The 20,800-nt window shown below is 45.4% G+C and overlaps 2 protein-coding genes and 1 long non-coding RNA gene across 7 annotated transcripts in view; 2 read left to right on the forward strand and 1 right to left on the reverse strand.

Annotated features, from left to right (window-relative positions):
- nod2 (nucleotide-binding oligomerization domain containing 2) overlaps nucleotides 1–2,611 on the forward strand; it is a 5,398-nt gene extending 2,787 nt beyond the window's left edge. For 2 of the 3 annotated variants that reach the window (XM_076013768.1, XM_076013769.1), the window contains 8 exons: nucleotides 1–789; nucleotides 904–987; nucleotides 1,077–1,160; nucleotides 1,257–1,340; nucleotides 1,416–1,499; nucleotides 1,625–1,708; nucleotides 1,852–1,935; nucleotides 2,266–2,611. The exon at nucleotides 1–789 is cut by the window's left edge and continues 991 nt beyond it. In XM_076013768.1, coding sequence (XP_075869883.1) covers nucleotides 1–789; nucleotides 904–987; nucleotides 1,077–1,160; nucleotides 1,257–1,340; nucleotides 1,416–1,499; nucleotides 1,625–1,708; nucleotides 1,852–1,935; nucleotides 2,266–2,338 — 1,366 coding nt within the window. In that variant the 3' untranslated portion in view covers nucleotides 2,339–2,611. Of the gene's footprint in view, nucleotides 790–903; nucleotides 988–1,076; nucleotides 1,161–1,256; nucleotides 1,341–1,415; nucleotides 1,500–1,624; nucleotides 1,709–1,851; nucleotides 1,936–2,265 lie in introns of those variants that run through there. The other variant, XR_012925385.1, reaches the window with a different exon arrangement.
- Nucleotides 2,612–4,690: 2,079 nt separating this feature from the next.
- Nucleotides 4,691–11,652, reverse strand: LOC142880098 (uncharacterized). Its single transcript, XR_012925384.1, has 2 exons — nucleotides 10,569–11,652; nucleotides 4,691–5,499 (listed from the first exon to the last, which is right to left on the reverse strand). It is a non-coding gene; the product is annotated as an uncharacterized LOC142880098 (long non-coding RNA).
- cyld (cylindromatosis (turban tumor syndrome)) lies at nucleotides 4,985–20,438 on the forward strand. 3 transcript variants are annotated; one of them, XM_076013751.1, is made up of 16 exons: nucleotides 4,985–5,476; nucleotides 6,164–6,475; nucleotides 7,654–7,759; nucleotides 8,540–8,641; nucleotides 9,063–9,179; nucleotides 11,442–11,836; nucleotides 12,686–12,851; nucleotides 12,949–13,090; nucleotides 13,393–13,515; nucleotides 13,709–13,800; nucleotides 14,171–14,237; nucleotides 14,849–14,981; nucleotides 15,899–16,007; nucleotides 16,231–16,349; nucleotides 17,199–17,415; nucleotides 18,048–20,438. In XM_076013751.1, the coding sequence occupies exons 1-16, from the start codon at nucleotides 4,985–4,987 to the stop codon at nucleotides 18,230–18,232; spliced, it is 2,877 nt and encodes a 958-aa protein (XP_075869866.1). In that variant the 3' UTR covers nucleotides 18,233–20,438. The 3 variants fall into 3 exon arrangements, with proteins under 3 accessions (XP_075869866.1, XP_075869867.1, XP_075869868.1); XM_076013752.1 differs by lacking the exon at nucleotides 9,063–9,179; XM_076013753.1 differs by lacking the exons at nucleotides 8,540–8,641; nucleotides 9,063–9,179.
- The last annotated feature ends 362 nt before the right edge of the window (nucleotides 20,439–20,800 follow it).

Genomic DNA, 20,800 nt, shown 5'->3' on the forward strand with positions numbered 1-20,800 from the left:
AATAAAAGCCACTTGTTACGTCTTCTCAGGTGCAGACCTGCAGACTTATGGTGTAACTGAAAAGGACACCTGCCTGGGTTTTCTCATTCAAAGCAAAGACATGTCATCGATGAAAAGTAAGCATTATGAATTCCTCCACGTTACTATGCAGTGTTTCTTTGCTGCCCTCTACATAGTTTTATCAGACAATATGGATCGATCAGCGATCACAAAGCTCTTTGGGCTGAAGCAAATGAAAGAGCCAGGTGTGCAGATGGTGTGCTTCGGCAGCTGCTTACTTTCTACTTCACAACCAGAGAGAACATCAGATGAGGAGGCCACGTCGACTGAAAACCCAAATCTGCAAATCACAGCCACCTTTGTCTCAGGTTTACTGTCCCATCGCCACCAAACCCTGTGGACACAACGCGTTGCCACGTCTGCAATAGAGAAGAAGGTCAGACAGGTGGACAAATGCTTGTCCAAGGGCATGCAGAAACACTTCAAGTCCATCCCTCAACCTGTGGCGGGGGAGAAGAAGAGCATGCACGCCATGCCGGGCTTTGTCTGGCTTATCAAATGCATCTATGAAATGCAGGAGAGCAGAATTGCCAAGGAGGCCATGAGTAAGTTGGAGGTGGACCACTTGAAACTGACCTTCTGTAACATTGGCCCAGTGGAGTGCACTGCTCTTGCCTATGTGCTGCAACATTTAAGGAATCCTGTGGGTCTTCAACTAGACAACAACTCTGTAGGTGACGTCGGGGTGGAGCAGCTTCTTCCCTGTTTGCACATTTGCAGTTCACTCTAGTAAGTGCAAGAAGCTCACGTTTCTCTCAGTCACCGTGCTCTAAGGCTGAATTTAACAGAGCTCATTGCAGAGCAGCGAGACTGTACGATCAAGTGTGTGTTTTTCTTTGTAAGCCTCAGGAACAATAACATTACAGATGAGGGGATTCGCAAACTGATTGCTAAAGGTATCCAGTGTGATCACTTCAAAAAAATTGCGTAAGTACTTTCACTATTTGCAATGATCTAATGCCTCAGTAAAATAATAGCTGATAATAATGGTGTTTGATCAACTTGCCTCTGTCAAGGCTCTTCAACAACAGTCTAACCGATGCTTGCATGCAGCACTTTTCTCTTCTTCTGAAGAACAGGAAGGATTTCATCTCCATACGGTCAGTATATACGTTGTCTTGCTTCTAATTGGATGTGACAGGTGTATTGGATGTGACAATATCTGCATGGTGCAAAACTTCTCTGTTTTGTTTCAGGCTGGGCAACAATAACATAACAGCAGAGGGGGCAAAGCAGCTCGCAGAGGGACTCCGGGTGAATAATTCACTGAAGTATTTAGGGTAAATTCATTCTGCAGAATCACATAAATCCTTTTTGTGGCATGTACTCTATATACTCTTTGTTGGTGTGATCAGGCTTTGGGGCAATAAGATTGGTGATTCCGGAGCAGAGGCCCTGGCCCTGGCCTTGGAGGGCAGCACATCTCTGTGTTGGCTGAGGTACCATTTACTTTATATACTAGACACAGGCTAGTGTGCATCTTGTATTGCAACTGTAAAATCATGCAAACAACCAATGTTGCATAAAAGCCACAAACAGTATCTGTTACTGTATGTTATAACAGCTTGGTGGGCAATAATATTGGGAGCGCAGGAGCTTGCGCCCTTGCCAGCATGATCAAGAACAGTGTGTCACTGGAGGAGATTTGGTAAGTCGTGCAAAAGATTTTGATGTGCAACGAGAAAACACAGTGTTGGTTTTGGCCCAGCGCTTGATTTGACATTTGAGTTCTAACCGTATGGACCGCAAAACGACACCAACCTGTCTCTGCTCTCTTATTTCCTGTGTTAGGTTGTCAGAGAACAGCATAGACAGAGAAGGAGTAGAATGCGTGATACAAGCCCTGCAAAACAACACAATGGTGACATCAATATGGTATGTGACAAAGAGAGACATGCAATCCTAACATTCTATTTTTCATTATTTAATGATTTATTTTCTACCACATGGGCTTTCGATGTATTTAAAGCTCATGGTATTGCTGTGCTGTGACAAAGACACTCTAATTCTCACATAAACAAAGGTTCTTGTTTTTTGTGCGTTTGATGACATGCTTATATGAACATGGTTATCTCCATCTTGAATTGTAGGCAAAAAAATAAACCAAAAACACTGCTCTATTTATTCAACTTTATTTTTTGTTTAAATAAAATCAAACGCAGGAAAAGTTACTCGCACACTTGTGTCTTTCTGTTTCAATTGCAGGCTGAAGAACAACAACCTCAGTTCAGAGGAAGTAGAAGAGATGATGCAACGAGATTCAAGACTGGTCTTTTGATTATTTTTTTTCATTGCATCCTGGCAATATTTACTCCTTGAAAACACCTTTTTTTAAAAAAAAAAAAAAATATTATTATTATTATTTATTATTTTTATTTTTACATAAAATTAAACAAAACAGAACGGATTATATGTTCCATTAGGGCTAGGGTTTTTAAATTTACGAGTAATACTTTAAAATGGCACATGTGGCACAAACTGTGTTATATCATATGTATTTAATAACAAAGATTGTAAGTTTGGTATTTAAATAAAAGTTTGCCACCTAATGTTTAAATCCATTTAAAACATTCATTTTCCTCACATTCATACAAAATCTTTCTAAGAACTTAATACCACCACTTGTTACATAAAAACACTCCTTAGAACTTGGCTTCGGTAAAGAGGACCTGAACTGAACTGAAGCCAACTGATCAGTCATTGAAGCAGTGGTATTGTGTGTGTGTGTGTGTGTGTGTGTGTGTGTGTGTGTGTGTGTGTGTGTGTGTGTGTGTGTGTGTGTGTGTGTGTGTGTGTGTGTACATGAGATACATATATGTCCATGCAAATATATATGCACATGTATTTTTGTAGTAGATAAACTTTCTTTTCGTGGTATATTATTGGTGAATAAAGTACAAAGCGAGATTGCGTTCAAAAAACATCACCAGCACTTCAAGATCTGATATGACGAGTCAAGTCACATACCAACATCACGTGGTGGTGACACTCACTAATAAAGGCGGAAGAACACACCTAAACATATTAGGCAAATAGAAACCTTAAAAATCTATATCTGAGATAAAATCACCAACCAGATGATTGTAAGAAAAGACAGCATGAACTTAATTCAACAAGGTTTTGTTTGGGGTTTAGGATCAGGCTTAAAATAAGGCACTCACTCGTGATTAATAAAGTTTGGGTAAGTGGCAAGTTAATATCCACACAGTAGTAGCAGCAGGAGGAGTGTGTGCCTGCCACGGACTAGCCAGTGATTGTCAATCAGGACAATTAAGCGAGAAGTTGGGCTTGACACCACCTACAGAGCTGATCGTTGAGTGGACGCCACACTTCAACCTAACTAGTCGCTCGGCCATTCATGGAAAACCCCAAAAGAGTGACGTCGCGAGCAGTCACAACTGGCAGCCAATGAGCGCCCGAGAATAGGAAGCAGCCAATCCCTGTCCGGGATACGCGATGATGTCACATATTGAGTTCCGTCAGGTCGTCTACTGTAAATAAAATATCTAATAGATGTAGCGGTACACTGAATTGTTTCACGCGTTTAAGACAAACACCAGGCCTATCTCGATGTCGGGAGTGTACAGTAGAGAGTGGCAGTTCGCTGTCGATAGGCGGCCCCGGCTCACTGTAGCGTGATCCTAGCACTGGCTAGCCGTTCAGCTAATCAGTGGCTGTGACGGGAGGAATGCAACAGAAGCGTGTCTTATTTGACCTGTAATTGAGATGGCCAGTTGAAATGGCAGTCGTCCACTTCAACTGAACCGCCACGTATCAAAGGTAAGCTGCCCGAGGCGTTTGCGTTTCAACGGAAGTGATGCTTTTGAAGCTAGCGGCAGGCTAGCCACTTCCCTTCTCTTAAAGGGCCTTTGACAGCTCTCGGCTGGTGACTGCACACTGCTGCTTGCTTGGCTGGGATAATGTCATGATACTGTAGTAGGAGACTGTCCGACTCTGCATGAACCAAACCGCATTCAGGTGTTCTGGTTGACACCCGCTGGACGAGCTTAAATATGACCGTATGAGGAAAAGGAAGCGCTTGCACCTGTCAAATTGACAGGAGTTTCATTTTACCTGTTTTACTATTTCACCTGCACTGTGTTAGCACACACATGTTATGCTGCTGCTAAGATGCACAGGAAAGACCAGAAGGTTCCAGTTTATCGTTTGAATTATGCTTGAAAAAAAAAAAAGAGAAAAAAAGTCTGGACTATCTGAAGCGTTATCAGGGGAAATCCAGCCGCCAGTGGCTCCCAGTGTAAAACAGTCCGCAAAACCTTTATTTTTAGATCATTCAAATTAGAGGACGTGAGTAATGTTTGGCGACATCCGCTTTAGAAGCATGGCAGGAAGACTAAACAGGAACCTGGCTGGTGGTAAGATTCAACACAACAAACTGCATCTTGCAAGGTGCTCCACAAACCAGCAAATCCAGCACACATCATTCACCACAGTGAAGGTTTTCTGATCTGTGTCAACAGGATGTTGCTTGTCTGCCTGTCTGGTTGTTATTTTATTGACTTATTTGGTGTGTTGAAGACTCATTGATTTTACTTGTTGAAAGAAGTGACATGTCATATGTTTGTAGCGCAGGAAACCTGTTCATGGTGCAGTAATGATGATTAACAGCTTTGTGCTCTGCCATTTTATTAAGAATGCAAACAGTTGGCACGGACCAAAAATGTAACTGGCTCTGAGAGGGATTTCTCTTTTGCTATGCGGCACACTATCACATGAACGTTATTTTACACACATTCTACAGCACAACTTTAAATATATCCACTGCAGTCAAAAGATCTCAATGTTATTGCGCTGAAACTTGCAATCAACCTTAATCCCGTTTCCATCGGCCGTTTGTGTCCTGTTCCCGCAGACCAGAAGTCGAACTTGCCCCGATGTTGGATGCGCTGTTTAGCATGCAGCCATGAGCTCGGCCCTGTGGAGCCAGGAGAAGCCCAGTGGGGGCATGAGGGAGGACTGGCGCTTTTACATGGTTATCAAGGAATGCACGGTGGAAAAACCCCCCCAGAAGACGTTGAGGATCCCACGCGGCAGTCTGGGCCAGGCGTGCCAGGAGCGCAACAGCCTGGGTCGAACACTGGCACCGTGCAAGGGCAAGAAGAGCCTCCGCATCCTGGACCAGACCAACGTGGTGCTGAGCCTGGATGAGCGGGATGTGATGGAGCTGGACGAGAAGCTGGCTGAGCTGCTCTTCCCCATCACCAACTGCGAGGAGCGCTACGCCCTGCTCTGCAACAAGCCCCGGCTGGAGCGCGTCCGCGACATTGACTGCGGCTCCAAGGTGCGCGTCCAGCTGCGCTCGGGCGACGAGCCTCTGCCCGGCGTGGTCCGCTTCAAGGGCTCACTGCTGCCTGACAGAGCCCTGTCAGGAATCTGGTTTGGAGTCGAGCTGCTGGTGAGAGCTTCTGCGTCGATAGCCTGTGGACAGACAGAGGGGTCATGAAAGATTTGCTTGTACTTCTGTGGTGATTGTGCAGTTGGACCTCAAGCACACTAGAAGCAGGCGTCCATGGAATAATAGAGAAAATCGATGAATCGATTGATTGAAGACAAATAAAACCAACATACTGTGTATGTGTAGTTGAAGAAAAGGTCAAATAAAAAATAAATAGTGTAACATAGGTACAGAAAGAAGGGAGGGAGAAGCTGCATTGTTCTGCTTGACACAAACATGAGCAGCTGATGGCAGCATGTAATCATTTGCCAGCCTTTCTTATGGAATTTGCTCTGCACACAACACAAAGGACGGCTTCTTGCTGCACAATGTTTGGTTTTATTCTGGGTCCGGCTCTTCCTGAGTGGGCTGATGAAGCTCCAGCTTTCAGACTGAACAATACACAGAACTCAAAAGTTTGCACAAAGAATGCACTCTGAAAATGAGGCTTCATACATGAAAAAAAGTGTTTTTCGGAGTGCCTGCAACCTTTACTGTGATGTTTTCTTTCTTAATCATATCTGCCTGTCAGAGTCAGATATGCCCTGCAGTATTCATGATGAATGCTCTTACAGCTCAATGATGTTGACAAGCGCTATTGTCTGTTTTCACTGCTCATCTTCTCCTCACCTGTGCTTGCTATCTCAGGAGGAGGGTCGGGGCCAGGGCTTCACGGAAGGCACGTACCAAGGTCGCCAACTGTTCCGCTGCGAGGATGAGTGCGGGGTGTTTGTTGCACTGGACAAACTTGAACTGTGGGAGGACGATGATGATGATCCCTTGGGTGAGCTGGACGTGGACCACGTCAGTCTGGCCGATGACGAGCAGGACTTTCGCCCGCTGGAGGTCAACTCCAGGGTCCTGGTGCAAACCAGGGATGGTCCGGAGAGGGGCACTGTCATTTTCTGTGACCTGCTGCCCGGCAACGAGAGCCTTGGCTACTATGTTGGAGTTGACATGGTAAGTTCAGTCTGCTTTGTAAACTGCAGTCGGTCCATAGAACTTCAGCATGTTCTATTCAGACTAACTTCACGTATTTAGTCGATCTTTCATTGATCTCATTTGACTTGACCCAAAACCTTCTCCATTGAAAGGATCGTCCACATTGAGCTGTTACATTTGTCTTTGATGAAGCCTCCCAAATAAACTTTGATCATGTAGAAATGTCAAAGTTTTATCAAACTGCTTTTATCTTTCAGGGATTTTTGACACCAACAGAATTTCTTGTCATGGGCGTTTTAGATTTGCCGTTAAAAGCTGTTATGTTTGACTGATATTTATATTTATTTGAGTCAGTGTCAGCTAATACCATTGGCTAAGTGCTTCACGCTGAACGATGGTTTGTCTAAATCAAAGCCATCATGTTCGCAAGGCAGACGGCTTTTCATGATGCTTCTGTCATCACCTCAGTGGATGCGGATGTTGGCGCCGTTTTCTTTTTTCTCTGTGTGCCTTGGCTACGGTCTTGCCAGCTAAAGGTTAAGATTGCGCAACCTAACTGCCAGTGGCATTGTGCTTTTTATGAACCACTCCTGTTGTGTATTTCGGAGGGGGGGGGGGAGTCTTGTTGCCTGGGATCCCAGCAGCTGGTATCTATGACTACTGTTGTCAGGCGGGAGTTGTATTGTAGTCATAGTGAGAATTAAGTGCATAACTGAGATATTTGACTGCTGATGGTGAGTAGCAGCAGCAGCAGCAGCAGCAGCAGCCCACTCAGTGCATCTGAACCACCCACACAAAGACAAGGCAGTCACACGGGCAGTATGGTAAAGACTTAGCGCTGTATGACCCAACAGTGTGGCAAAGGGCCAGCAGGCAGCTGAGGAGAGTCCACTGTTCTGCCTCCCTCTGCATCCAGCCTCGCCCTTCCTCCTCCAGCTCGTAGCACTGGCCGTCGCACTCCTCTCAAAATACCCACTGGAACACAATCCTGGGAGCCAGGAAGAGGACGAGGCTGGTGGAGAAAGTGCAGAAACCATGAGGATGCAGAGGATCAAACCAAGGCGGCGTTTTTGGCGACAGTAAATCTGTGCAGACACGTCGAGAAGGAAACACTTGTGGCTTCAACCAGATGAGTGTGAGCGAGATGAACGGCGCCAGCGAGGGTTTCACGCCACTCACGTCTGCGTCTCTTGCAGGACAATCCTATCGGGGACTGGGACGGTGTGTTCAATGGGAAGTTGCTGTGTAATTTTGCCAGTTTGGAGCACACTCGCCTCGTCCCCATTTGTGACGTAATGCCAGGTGAGTCATCTACTTTTCCTCTTTTCTCTTTAGTTTGAGCCCTAAAGCCGTCCTTGGCGGGGACCAGTTCCCAGCGTCCTCGCTGCGCTCCCACTGCTCCCACTGTGTGTTTTGCTCGCAGCCGTGCACAGAGGGCTTTTTGTCTACATGGCTGGCTTGTTTTGAAAGTCAGGCCAGATACCCAGAGGCTCTTTGTTCCCCCGTGTGGCATATTGATTTGTTTATGAATGCGAGTCCTGCTGCTCACATGAAGAAAACTTTGATTTCTTTTCTTTCTTCCTATCTGTCACTTGCTTCGGTCCTTCCTTGAGTTTAAAGTGACTGTAAAACTGCACCTTTGAACAAAACAACTTGTTTGTGTTCAGTGATTACAAGCAATTTAAAACTTTGCATGGTGATGTTTGTTTATTTTTGCATTAACCTCAAGTCATCCTGTAATAATAGAAAAATAATAATAATAATAATAATAAAAAAAGCTGCTTATCCATTTGGACAGTTGCACAAGTGACTGTGCAGATCTTTCAATGTGCGCAGTTATCCACCTACTTTACCACCTGCCTGCCCTTTTTGTCTTTAATCCACTTTCTTTCCATATCAGTGCACAGAAGATAACATGCAGCGTCTTGGTTACTTGTCATAGATGATGCACACATTAACGGCGTTATGTTGGATTGTACCCATTCCAAGAGTAGGTTGGGTCCAGAGATGACAGCGTGGCGGCTCAGTGGTGGCTGCCAGGGTGTTGTGCCTCTAACGTGGATGTATTTGTGGCCTGTGCAGAATATTCCATGCAGGACCAAAGGCTGCAGAAGCACAGTTTTGCCCCCAGAGGCAGCAACAATGACAAGTCGTTATCTGGCCAAAGCAAACCAAAGAACAAAGGTACAGCACCGCTGTTGTTATCCACACCTCAGTGATGAGCCTGCGGCTCAGTGGGACCATTATTTTAAAAAGGGACTTTCTAGCAAATCTACTCACTTGACACTTGGCAGAAGAGTGCAGACTTTCTGGCGATGTGTTCCACGAAAAACCTTTGTTCTGTTGTCTTTTTCATATCAGGGAATTAGTTTATAGTGTAATTTGTGCAATTTGAGGAATAAAAACACTTTTGATGGAAAGTCTCTTTAAAAGTAGAGCAGATTAGTGGTCCCTCTTACTGTTGCTGTGATTTTCTCAGATGTCTTTATCCAACAGAGAAACTAAGATAGTTTTATTTTCAACACCAAGGCAAACCTTTGGAGACACTTCTTGCTTCTTGCTGTGTTTTATTTATTTATTTTCTTCCATGTACTGTTATTTCCAGGATTAGGTCATCAGTGTGCCAGTAGAAGCAAGTCTGAATTTTACTATACTTTAAATGGCAGCTCTGTTGATCCCCCAGTCCAGTCCAAATCCAAAAGCACATGGTACATTGATGAAGGTAAAACACTGGTACTTGTGGGATGAAGAGCATCTTACTAGCAAGCTCCTGTGTACAACAAACTATGATTGCAACCCGTGTGATTGCTGTTGGTGCAATCTGGGGCTCTGTTCAATACAGCTGAACAGCACCAAGCTATTTGAAGCCGTCATTACTATTTGACTCCCCCCAAAACCTGATGTTTGATGATAAAGTGTACTTATAATGTCTTCTTTTTAAAATGACTGAAGGTTTCTCCTAACAATGAACAAAGATGCCACCGATATTCCTAATGGGAATGTTCCTATTTGTCCCAATGCATATTCTTTACTATGAATATATATACATTTTTTTCAATGTGTTCAGCATTGCTTATTACTCTATCAAATGACTCGCATCGCCAGAGTTCCAGTATGACTTGAGCAGCAACTGAGCAGAGCCTTGCTGTGGGGTGCTTCACCCAGTTGGCTCGGATCAGAAATCCCACCAACACAATTGATCAGAAAATAGTTCTGCAGTTGGTCCAGAAGAGGAACACGAGTTGCAGAGTTGTGCTGTGATTTTTCTTTCCCACTGACATTTGCACTCATTTCACAACGCTTTCTGGTACAGCACCGACTCTATTTGAAGAGCAGCGTCATTGTAGGGGATTTCTCTATTTCTGAGGCTCACTATGAAGCTCTGCAATAATGGCAAGAAACCTTCAGTCAGAATAGTGCTGAAGTTTTACTTTTGTTATGACGGGAAGTAACTCTGACTCTAACTGAACCGGGAACTAAAAAGAGGACCTCTGAAAAATTGGCAATTTGAACCTTCAGTTGAGTAAAAACAGTCCACTTTGTTACAGTAGCTTGCTAAAAGATCTTTCCACTAGTTTGGTCCTTGGTCACCATTTGTTGTGGTTTCCCACCTGCATGGACTGTTTGGTGTTCTCCACTGGCTTTTAATAATGCTTCACAATGCAAACCAAACTATTTGTTTCTACTCCTTCCAAAGGTCATAGGAAGGGCATTAATAAAAGCCTGGCAGTGGAGGGCTGGCTGTTTCTGTCCACATGCTGCCATCTTCATTTTTTATTTCTGATTTGTGGGCAAATGCTGCATTATTTTTGTCAGTGGTAAAATTCCGAATGTTATTATCAGCTGCGAGTCATCCTTTTGTTTATCTGTTTTTAATAAAAACAACAAACCATGAGGCTTTCTACATTGAAGATGACCGAGGTGATCACAAAGTGTTTTTATGTTTCTATAGTCATTCTTGCGTTCGTGCCCGCTTGTCTCACATCCATGATATGATCATAATATGATCAACGATCATATGAAGATTTCATTTCATTCAGAAATATTGTTGAGCGGTTGTGGCATCAGCCCAGTGGGTGATTGCTGCTGCGCTGTTTTCCAAGCTACTCACCGTCTACTCCTGTGAATGTGGAATCACTTTCATCTTCTCCTGCCTTGATGGTTTTTCATGTCTCTTTGTGGTAGTGGTGCTTTTGTGTCTTTGTCACAAATTCTCACCATGTTCGACTCCAAACTCCTTCACCCTCGTAAAGATAGGTCCAATTTTAATCTGGAATAGATACATAGAAACATGTGGGGGCAAATCCATTTTCCTCTATTGATTGGTGATGTTGTTCTTGCCAAATGAAGAATCTTGAGTCAGAAGTCAAAGAATGGAAAGAGAGGAAACTGGACTTGCGGCCATGGCGGTGGTTTACAAAATTGAGCACTGCTCCAAAATAATGAACGTTCTTATGGTGTTCTGAATTGTAAATCACAGGTTTCAGCAAGAATTTAAAAGGCAGCGGAGAACAGAATGTTCCTTTGAAAACAATTTAAAGTGGCGCTCGACGGCTCTGAACCGAGTTGTGTCAATGTTCTCGTCACGGCCTTAAAATAAATATCTACACAAATAAACAGCCGCCGTCTATTTTCAGAGCGGCACCAGATTTTGAACAGCAGTGACACCCCAAATGTTCCAATCTGTCAAAGAAGCCCTTCAAGCTTGACACTCCTGAACACAGAGACCTTGAGAGCGGAGCTCCAGCAGCTTCCACTGAAGCCTCCCGACTCGAGAGCTTTAGAGCAGAGCCAGTGTGGGAGGAGGAGGAGTCTGCATGTCCAGGGGCTAGAAGTGATGCACCAGGAAGTAAATTGTCCAGTGATGACGCCTACATTGATCTCCATTTGTCGTCTGTCCCTGCTGCACCTGCTGCCCCTCCAGGCCTCCACACTGCGGCGAAGCCGGCCCGGTTAACTCGCTCTCCCGTCTTCTCGCCTCCAGTTGGCGAGGACCCGGCCAAGTCGCTCACGGAGACGCCCCCGGACTTCAACCCGTCGCCGCCGCCCTCCAGAGCCCCGCCCACCTCCTCTTCCTCCTTGTCCAGCGACAACAAGTTCCACTCGCTGCCCTTCAGCCTGAACAGGAAGTCGGGCCCCGTGGACAACATGAGTCACGGCCACCTCTCGCTGTCCGTGCAGTCGGTGATGGGCGAGCAGCCGGAGCCCACGTCCCCGGCGGCCCCGCCCTCCCCGCGGCCCAGCACGCCCCCCCGGGGGCAGCCGGGCCTGGAGGTGGGCTCCCTGGTGGAGGTGAAGGAGAACCCGCCTCTGTGCGGGGTCATCCGCTGGGTGGGCCTGCCTCCGGGGCTGCCCGAGCCTCTGGCCGGCCTGGAGCTGGTGAGGAGACGCAGCCACAGTCACTGCCATCAGTGTCTCATCAGCTCAGCTTCCTCTCACTCTCGCTTTACTTTTTCCTGCTAAACCAGCAGATCGGTTCTGTTGTCATGTTTCACACATGACTGTGCCCAGTCGTTACAAACTCATGCAGTTGCAGTTGTTACCTCGTGATTGTGGTATTACTTAAGGGTGCAGTAGTGCGTCAAGTTTTTAAGGAAGCTCGCCTGTTGGCACATTTGGTAATGAGTTCACTTTCAGGCAGCTTCCTCAAAAACTGATGGTGCAAGTTGGCTGCTAACCAGGAGCAGGACCCTCACTGCTCTGTATACAGGGTGTCCCAGGCGACTTCAGAAGTGTTCAATATGTGCAGCGCCTGGGACACGGTGCACTGGGTCAACTGGGTGTGCCGCAAGATGACTCCTCTTAGGGAGTGAACGGCTCAGCCTGGAAACACAACAATAATTAAGCATTCAATACAAAACCTTGATCTGTTTCTCTACAAGAATTGCCAAAATGATTTGCCTGCAAAATGATGTCAGTGTTTTTTTGGCACCCTGTATATTTTAAGCAGCCACTTCCCCAGAGTTCACACAGTCTGAAGCCCTTGGACCAGCACCGCAGGGTTACTGCAGAACCAGCTGCACCGCTGTGTTTTGTCTGTGCGTGCAGCCAAAAATGCAACAACATGCAGTTTTCATTCCTGAACTTCCAGATGTAGTCAATAAAAAATAAACCCAAACAATTGTGTTGCTTGAAGTCAGAACCTGTGTTCTGATCAGGTGTTCAGGTGTGGCCACTCGTGGATGAAGGTGAACTGTGTTTGTGTGACGCCACCTTGTCCTCTTTCAGGAGGAAGAGTGTCCCGGTTGCACCGACGGCACCTTCAAAGGCACGCGCTACTTCACCTGCCCCCCCAAGAAAGCTCTGTTTGTGAAGCTCAAGTGCTGCCGGCCCGACTCCCGCTTCCCGTCCCTGCATCACTCCTCCAACCCCATCGAGCGCTGCAACTCCATCGGTGAGTTGTGAGCTGGGACGAGGCGTTGCTGCAGCGGCGCCGCTGCCCTCCAGGAAGCTCCGGTCTTGACCTTGCTGGTGTTGTTGGTTTCCTGCAGCGTTCGGAGGCTACCTGAGTGAGGTGGTGCACGAAAACACTCCGCCCCGCACTGAGAATGACGGCCTGGATGTCATGGTGGGGAAAAAGAAAGGCATCCAAGGCCACTACAACTCCTGCTACCTGGACTCCACCCTCTTCTGGTCAGTGCCCTTCAGAAGTACTGAGTCGGCTACAGTTGGTGCTTTGTGATGTGCACACTAGTCCAGTTCCTTCAGAAACTAAGAGGTCCAATGTCTGGGAATGGAAGGTTTGAATTTCCATTAATGAAGAATAAGGAAATCTGCTCGAGACTTCCAAATTGTAAACACTTTAATTTCCAAAGCCAAAGGCTGCAGCGCTCCTTCACGCTGCTGCCATTTTTTTTTTTTTTTACTGAAAAACAGACAATAAAGTTTCTATGTATTATTAATATTAATTGGGATTTCTTTATTTGTCTGTGCAGTCTGTTTTCCTTCAGCTCTGTTTTGGACACGGTTCTGCTGAGACCTCGATCAAAGACCGATGTGGAGTATTACAGAGAGACCCAGGAGCTGTTACGCACAGAGATTGTCAACCCCCTGCGCATGTGAGTTTAGACGGCCTGCTTTACACAAATTATAGTATTTGTGAGATTTCTTTTTTAATTTTCAATTTTTGCAGAGCATTGATTTACATTGTGTGTGTGTGTAGTTTCCCAAATTGGCATCAATAAAGCACATCTATTCTATAATGAAACATGAACTCAGTCAGTGAGACTTTGCTGGCCCTCTGTCTTCCAGACATGGCTACGTGTGCGCCACCAAAGTCATGAAGCTCAGGAGGATTCTGGAGAAAGTGGAAGCGGCCTCGGGCTTCACGTCAGAAGAAAAGGGTTCGTAAAGCGTTGGCGGTGATATTTCTGGCCAATGACAGTGAGTCATGGTTTCACCAACTGTCACCCTGATGTTGCCATGCAGTCATTTTCTCCCTTTTTTCCTTTTTGAGAACTAAATTATATGCAAGTGAGTGTTGGAGCCTGTTTGATTTTAACTGGTGGTTGAGACCAATCTAAAAAGTGAAGTGTTTGTAACGGCCTCCTTTACCTATTGACTGCCAGCCTTTTTTTCCCCCCAGTTTTTTCTTCTTCTTTTTTTTTATTCAGCCAATGGTTTTCTGTGATCCATCCATCCAAAGCCACCAGTGTTGTCTGAGCCCCCAGCAGTCACACTGACCATATCACAACTCAACCTCTTGTCCTGCAGATCCTGAAGAGTTTCTGAACATCTTGTTCCATCACATCCTGAGGGTGGACCCGCTGCTCAAGCTAAGGTAGCTAACGCTGGGTGTGGGACAGGAGTCTAAACTATGTGACCATGAGTGAAATGCTTCAGATGTTGAGAGATTGCTGCTGTTGCACACACAGACCTCCTGTGTGGATGTGGTTCATGCAAATGTTGATCACAGCTTCCTCGCAGGCGCTGAAAATAAAACCCATCTCACACTGTTGGTCCATTTAGTTCACTTAAATGTGCTCTATGTAGATTAGTATTCCACTGAAGTTTCACTTCTGCTGCACTCCTTGCACTGAAGCTGGTGTGCTGCACTTTTAACTGTTTGATTAAAAAGAAAAAAAAGAAGAAAAAAAAGAAAAGAAAAAGTCCTGTCATTGTTTTTCTAATATCTTTGGAATTCCCTTTGTCAGCCATGTAAAGCAGCTAGTGAACAAGTCCTTACTGCTGTGAACATGTAGAGACTTTGAATCTCCTTCATCAAGATGTGCACTCTGCCTGCTGCTTTTCAGCCTTTTCTGCAATGTTGTTTATTAATGTAACTGTCATTTGGTATGACATGATCGTCAGTGAGCGGCTGCAACACAGTGAGATGTTGAACTCATCTCATCAGTGAAATAAAGTGACTGACTGCGATGTGTGTCTTTCCAGGTCAGCAGGACAGAAAGTCCAAGACTGTTATTTTTACCAAATTTTCATGGACAAAAAGGACAAAGTTGGCGTTCCCACCATCCAGCAGTTGTTGGAGTGGTCCTTCATCAACAGTGACCTGAAGTTTGCTGAGGTGAATTTATTGAATTTAATTGCATCGGGTTTTATTCATTTATTTATTTTGCCCCCAAAAAATGCATCTTTTTCACTTTGATTGTATTGAGGTTGAATTTTAGACTTTATTGCCTGTTACTCTCGCAGTTATACAGTACTACCCAGAAAATTAGAATATCCTGAAAAGGTTGCTGTATTTCTGCAATTCAACTTAAAAGGTGAATTTGACTTATAATATAAAGGAATAATATGCAAATCAATATATTTCAAGTTTTTATTTCTTTGGATTTTGCTGATCAGGTCTTGCAGCTTAAAAAAACACCTCAAATTTTATTGTAATTTTCTGAGTTTGTGGTTTTAATAAGCTGAAAATCTTAATCAGCAAAGTTACAACAAGGAACTGCTTGGGATGCCAATTTGCGTGGAATGGCTCAATAAAATGTGTTGCTTTCATCTTTTATGTTAAATTGGCGAAATAAAACAACTTTTACTTGATATTCTAATTTTTCTGGTAGTACCTGTGTATATATATAACAATTATATATATATATATATAATAAAAAAATCTGGGCAATAAAAGAATGATGTGATATGACTGACCTGCTGTGGCTCAAACTATTTCAGTACTTGGTCACAACCAGTTAATTACATTCAGGAATTGAAGTTATTAATCATTAATAACCCCCTCCATCCATGTGCCCACTCAGACTTTCTTTCTAAACAGTCTCTTTTTCTACCCTTTGAGTGATTTCTGTATCATTCCTCTGGTTTCAGTTCGCTCTTTGTGAATTGCTAAGCTTTTGGAAAGAGTTTTGATAACCTCGTGTTGCGTTTGCAGCCCATTGTTGTCAGAGTTGTGCTGCGATGTGCACCAGGCCTCTGCTGCTGCCGCTGCCGCTGCGACTCATTCTGCTGCCCTCTCTTCCTCCCTCTCAGGCTCCCTCCTGCCTTATCATCCAGATGCCCCGCTTTGGCAAGGACTTCAAAATGTTCAACAAGATCTTCCCCTCGCTGGAGTTGGACATCACAGACCTCCTTGAAGACAGTGAGTTGTAGCCAATCATTTCTTCCAGGGTGTAAATGCAGCGTGTGTGTGAGAGTCAATGCTGTGTGACATTCACTAATGAAATCCCACAGAGTTGTCAGCGCGGCTGGGCTGAGATGAAAGCATGTTTGTGTTGTTCCTGGCCTCCGCGCCGGCCCTGCTCTGCTTGAAAGCGCTGCTGCGGCGCTGCGTGGGATTAAAGGCGTGCCTTGTCATTGTGCAGCTCCCAGGGAGTGTCGGATCTGCGGTGGCCTGGCTCTGTACGAGTGTCGGGACTGCTACGAGGACGGCGACATCACCGCCGGCAAGATTAAACAGTTCTGTGAAAAGTGTAATACGCAGGTAAACAACAGAGGGCGTCAGTGCCACACCAGTGAACACCCACACCAAGCAGAAGAAGAGGGAATCGCGACTGTCCACTGGGTGGCGACAAAGCCCAACTATTGGAAGCAGAGCGGAGCGGCGGTTGAGCTGCTGCTGGTTTCTCTCCCAAACTTTGATTTTTCTTTGTTAAAGTTTTACTGGTTTGGCAGCTCAAAGCTTTAAATCTTCAGCGCTTTTATTCACTCATCCATCCACGCTACCAGTCAAAAGTTTCCACACACCTTCTCATGCTATTTGTTTTGTTTTTTTTTATCTTATCTTATCTTATCTACAACTTTCTCCACTGCAGAAAGATACTGAAGACATTAAATATATGAGCAAGATATATATAATTATGCAACAAAGAAAAAACACGTTCCATAACCCTAAATGTGCTTTTTATGACAGGTGGCTTTTTCGAAGAATTTAAATATAAAACATGTTTGAGTTATTTGACACTTTTATTGTTTCCAACATATTTCCATGTGTGTTCATACGTAGTTTTGATGCCTTCAGTGAGAAACTGCAGCGTCAGAATGAAAGAAAAGACATTAAATTCATAGGCTGTGAGTCCACACTGTTGGCTGCTAGTGTAGATATATTCTTTCATATATATTTATTCATTCCTATATATGGACTGCATCTATATATAATATATACATACAAACACACACACACACACACACACACCATATGTATATGTACACATAGAGTAAATACAACAAAGAGCACAACTCAAGAGTAAATCAGAGTGCTGGTAGACGATCACATGATTGAACTGTGTTCCCTCCACTTTGTTGAGACCTGACTATGCTCGCTGTGCTTCAGGTTCACCTCCACCCGAGGAGGAAAGCTCACCGGCACGGGAAGCTGTCGGTGCCCAAAGAGCTGGCGGACGGTGTGGGTCGGCAGGGCTCCTTCCCCCGCCAGAGGATGGAGCTGTTCGCCGTGCTGTGCATCGAAACCAGTCACTACGTGGCCTTTGTCAAGTACGGCAGTGGCGACTCGGCCTGGCTCTTCTTCGACAGCATGGCCGACCGCGACGGTGGGTGTCAACACCCAGGGTCGCACTGCTTTACTGCAGAGAGCATTTAGCCTGGTGTTTTATATTGACATGAATTTATTCATATAAATATATATTAAGTTGAACTGTTCCCGAATACGCAATATTCCAATTGATTAAATTACTTAAACCTTTAAGCGCAAAAAGTCCAGTTTCCAATGTGGACGCTTCCAGCTGTTGAAGACTGGAAATTCAGCTTTAAGAGAAATTATGGCTCTAATTTAAGGTCGACATTTTTAAAAAAAAACATTTCCAGTTTAAAACTGTTGAAATATTGAGACGTAAGTTTGGTGCTGAAACTGTAAAACAATGCATTTGATATTAATGTTGACAACATTTGAAGCTTCGGCACCTCCAAGGCTCTGAGTTCAGGATCTTCTGTGGTTCCTCTTGACAGCCATCAAGGTGTCAAAGTTCAGTGAAGTTCATCAGCATATTTATGAATCCATATTTCCACCTTTTGCAGTTTTGCGTTCACATTTGAATTACGCCAACTTGATGTACGTCAATGAACAAAGCTGCATTATTTATGCAGTTGTGGTGTAGTTTTACACCATCCTGCTGCAACAGACGTTTCAGCTCTTTCCTAATGAGCTGCGTGCGGCTTTGTGCAGGAGGACAGAACGGCTTCAACATCCCGCAGGTGTCGCCCTGCCCGGAGGTGGAGGCCTACCTGAAGATGACCCCAGAGGAGCTGCACACCCTGGACCCCAAGAGCATCCAGGGTCAGGCCCGACGCCTGCTGTGCGACGCCTACATGTGCATGTACCAGAGTCCCACCATGAGCCTGTACAAGTAGATTCTCATCCCCAGAACCCCCCCGACCACCACCACCAGGACCCATCCAGCTCCTCAGCCACACCCACACCCCCCCGACCCCCTCCCCCACCACGGCAGGAGATTCACAGGAAGGCAACAGAAACTGCAGCAGCGTCACTTTAAAGACGAGCGGCTGCCTGACTGCCTGACTGCTTGACTGGCTGACTGGCTGACGGTGGCGTCCAGGGTCTGGGGGAGGTGTGAGCAGAGCCTTGGGGGCCGGGGGGCGCTATTTGCACTGTGCATTAGTTGAAGTGTTGTGTTCTTCTTCATGTAATTCTATGTAGCCTCCCCTCCTGTCTCCAGCCCAGAGCTGCGTGGTGGACGCTGAAGTAAAAAAATGAAACAAAACAAGTCGGCCTTATGAAGGTTCAGCTCCCTCTGGGACGAGGTGGAAGACGAGTGTGGGTGGGTGGGTGAGGTGGCTGCTGACAACACGTCATGCAAACCAATAGAGGTGGAGCTGGTGGGAGGGTGTGGCCTCCTCATCATCTCCCAGGAGGAAGCAGAGGAGTCGTGCTTTTCTTAATCACTGGACGTGATGAGGATGAGGATGATGATGATGATGATGATGATGATGTGGAGGTGTTTTCATGACGGCACGTCGGGGTCGTAGCGCCGCACTCCGCCAACCCTCCCCCGGCCTGCGTGGACTGTTGTAGAAAAAACAAGACGACAACCCGACAAACTTGTGCGACATCTCGGTAGCATTCGATCTTCTCTCGCTAGGAGCTTCATCCGTGTAGACGTCAACCTGCTGTGCACTTACATTGACGGCAGAGTGTTCCACCTCCGCCCCCCTCCCCCAGCTCCTGCCTGGTGTAAAGGTCTCTTGCAGTATATGTTTTGCAGAAGCAGATGTAGCCATTGTAAAAGTCTCATTGTTTTACTGCATACTGGCTCAGTTAATGCTGCACTTTTCTTCAGTTTTGTTGCTCCATTCTCAAGTGGACCTATCAGGAAAAATGTTTGTTTTTTTTTCCTTCCTATTGGAAGTCATGGCGAGTGCTAATTTGTCCGGAGACGTTGGGAGTTTTGGGAATTCCAGTCTGCTTCCCCTCTGTAGCTGTAAAGGACGCAGCCGCACTGCCAATGCAGAGGAGACGCCAGGGAGATGCATGATGGGAGGCTGCTACAAGGCTGCTGTTGTGAGGCTGCTCGCTAGGGGCAACGCCACCTGCAGGCTCGTCGAGGTGAAACTCTGGAGGGGAAAAAAAATCCTCTATGGGTTTTATTTTTTATTTTGTATTTCTTTGTGTTGTTTCTCGAGTGTGAGGGAGCGGATGTGAGCTCCACCTGCAGTCGTCTGGAGGCCTCAGTTTGCGTTTTTGTGTTTACAAAAGTCTCTCTCTCTCTCTCGCTCTCTCTCCCCCCCCCCTCCCCTCTCTGTCCCCGCCTTTCAATGGCAAGCATTGACTCTCACCGCCTTCCGTGAAGATATGACATGCAGTGTCTCCAGCCATGCACATGTTAACCAAAACAGTCAAATATTATTTATATATTCTAAAGGACGACGACGAGCTCGTGTGGTTCCCTTTGTATTGACTCAGCAGGGCCCGACGGCGCCACCCAGCGGTCCTCTTCCACTGTATATTGAAATAAGTTATTGTAGTTGATGCTCTGTCATCGCAACTACTGAATGTTACTGGTGACCTCAACAGCGTCAAGATAAAAGAGTGCAAAACGAATGAATCAAGCTGGGGTTGAATATTTTATTTAAAGATGGTTAAATAAATGATACCTTGTGATCTGGGTCCATTTTTTTTGATAAACTCAAAGCAAACAAAGACTTTTATTGGTTGAAATTTAACCTGTTTTGATATTTAAAACAAGTGGAAATCTGCAAATTTCACATCTGCATCAGCATTGTGTAACCGTCCTCATGCACAACTAAGGAGGGTTTTGTCAAGCAGGTCGGGGCTGACGAGGTCCGTTGTGCTCTGCAGTCGTCTCCACTGTGCCGGGGATCCTGACAGGAAACCCTCCCGCGTTCAACTAGTTTCTCTTCTGCACTGCTGAAGCCCGTCGCTGACCGGAGCCCCGTCAAGACGCAGGTCGGGCACTTTGAGGTTCTTTTGGTTTTCTTTCTGTTGCATCTGTACAGTGTAGACATATGTAACGGGTGTAAAATTAATGTCAGTGATGTTCCTGTAAATGTTAACAAAATAAAGTTCATTTTGAAGGGCGCTCGGCACGTTTGGAGTGGTGTGGTCACTCGGAGCTTGAGAGGATTCAGAGGAATTGTTAGAAATGCAGGGCTGCCCCAAAAAGTTTGGCATCATTTCGCAGGCCAATCGTTTTGGCACACCTTGCTGAAATAACCTCAGATCTTCACAGAATGTATAGAAACGCATCAAGATTTTGTATTTAATGTTTAACTGTTGTTGTGTTTTCAGGTTGAGCCGTTCACTCCCAAAGAGAAGTCATTTTGGGACACCCTGTATATGAGTTAAGGGGCTGCAATCGTTTTAATTTGAAGGGGCTAAGGTTATTTAAAAAAAAAAATAATCTTTTTAATACCTCTTGAGTTTTTACGTCTTTTTTGCTG

Source organism: Nelusetta ayraudi, unplaced genomic scaffold (assembly GCF_046127955.1).
Source record: "Nelusetta ayraudi isolate G7.1 ecotype Tasmania unplaced genomic scaffold, CSIRO-AGI_Nayr_v1 ptg000157l, whole genome shotgun sequence".
NCBI classification, from domain to species: Eukaryota; Metazoa; Chordata; class Actinopteri; order Tetraodontiformes; family Monacanthidae; genus Nelusetta; species Nelusetta ayraudi.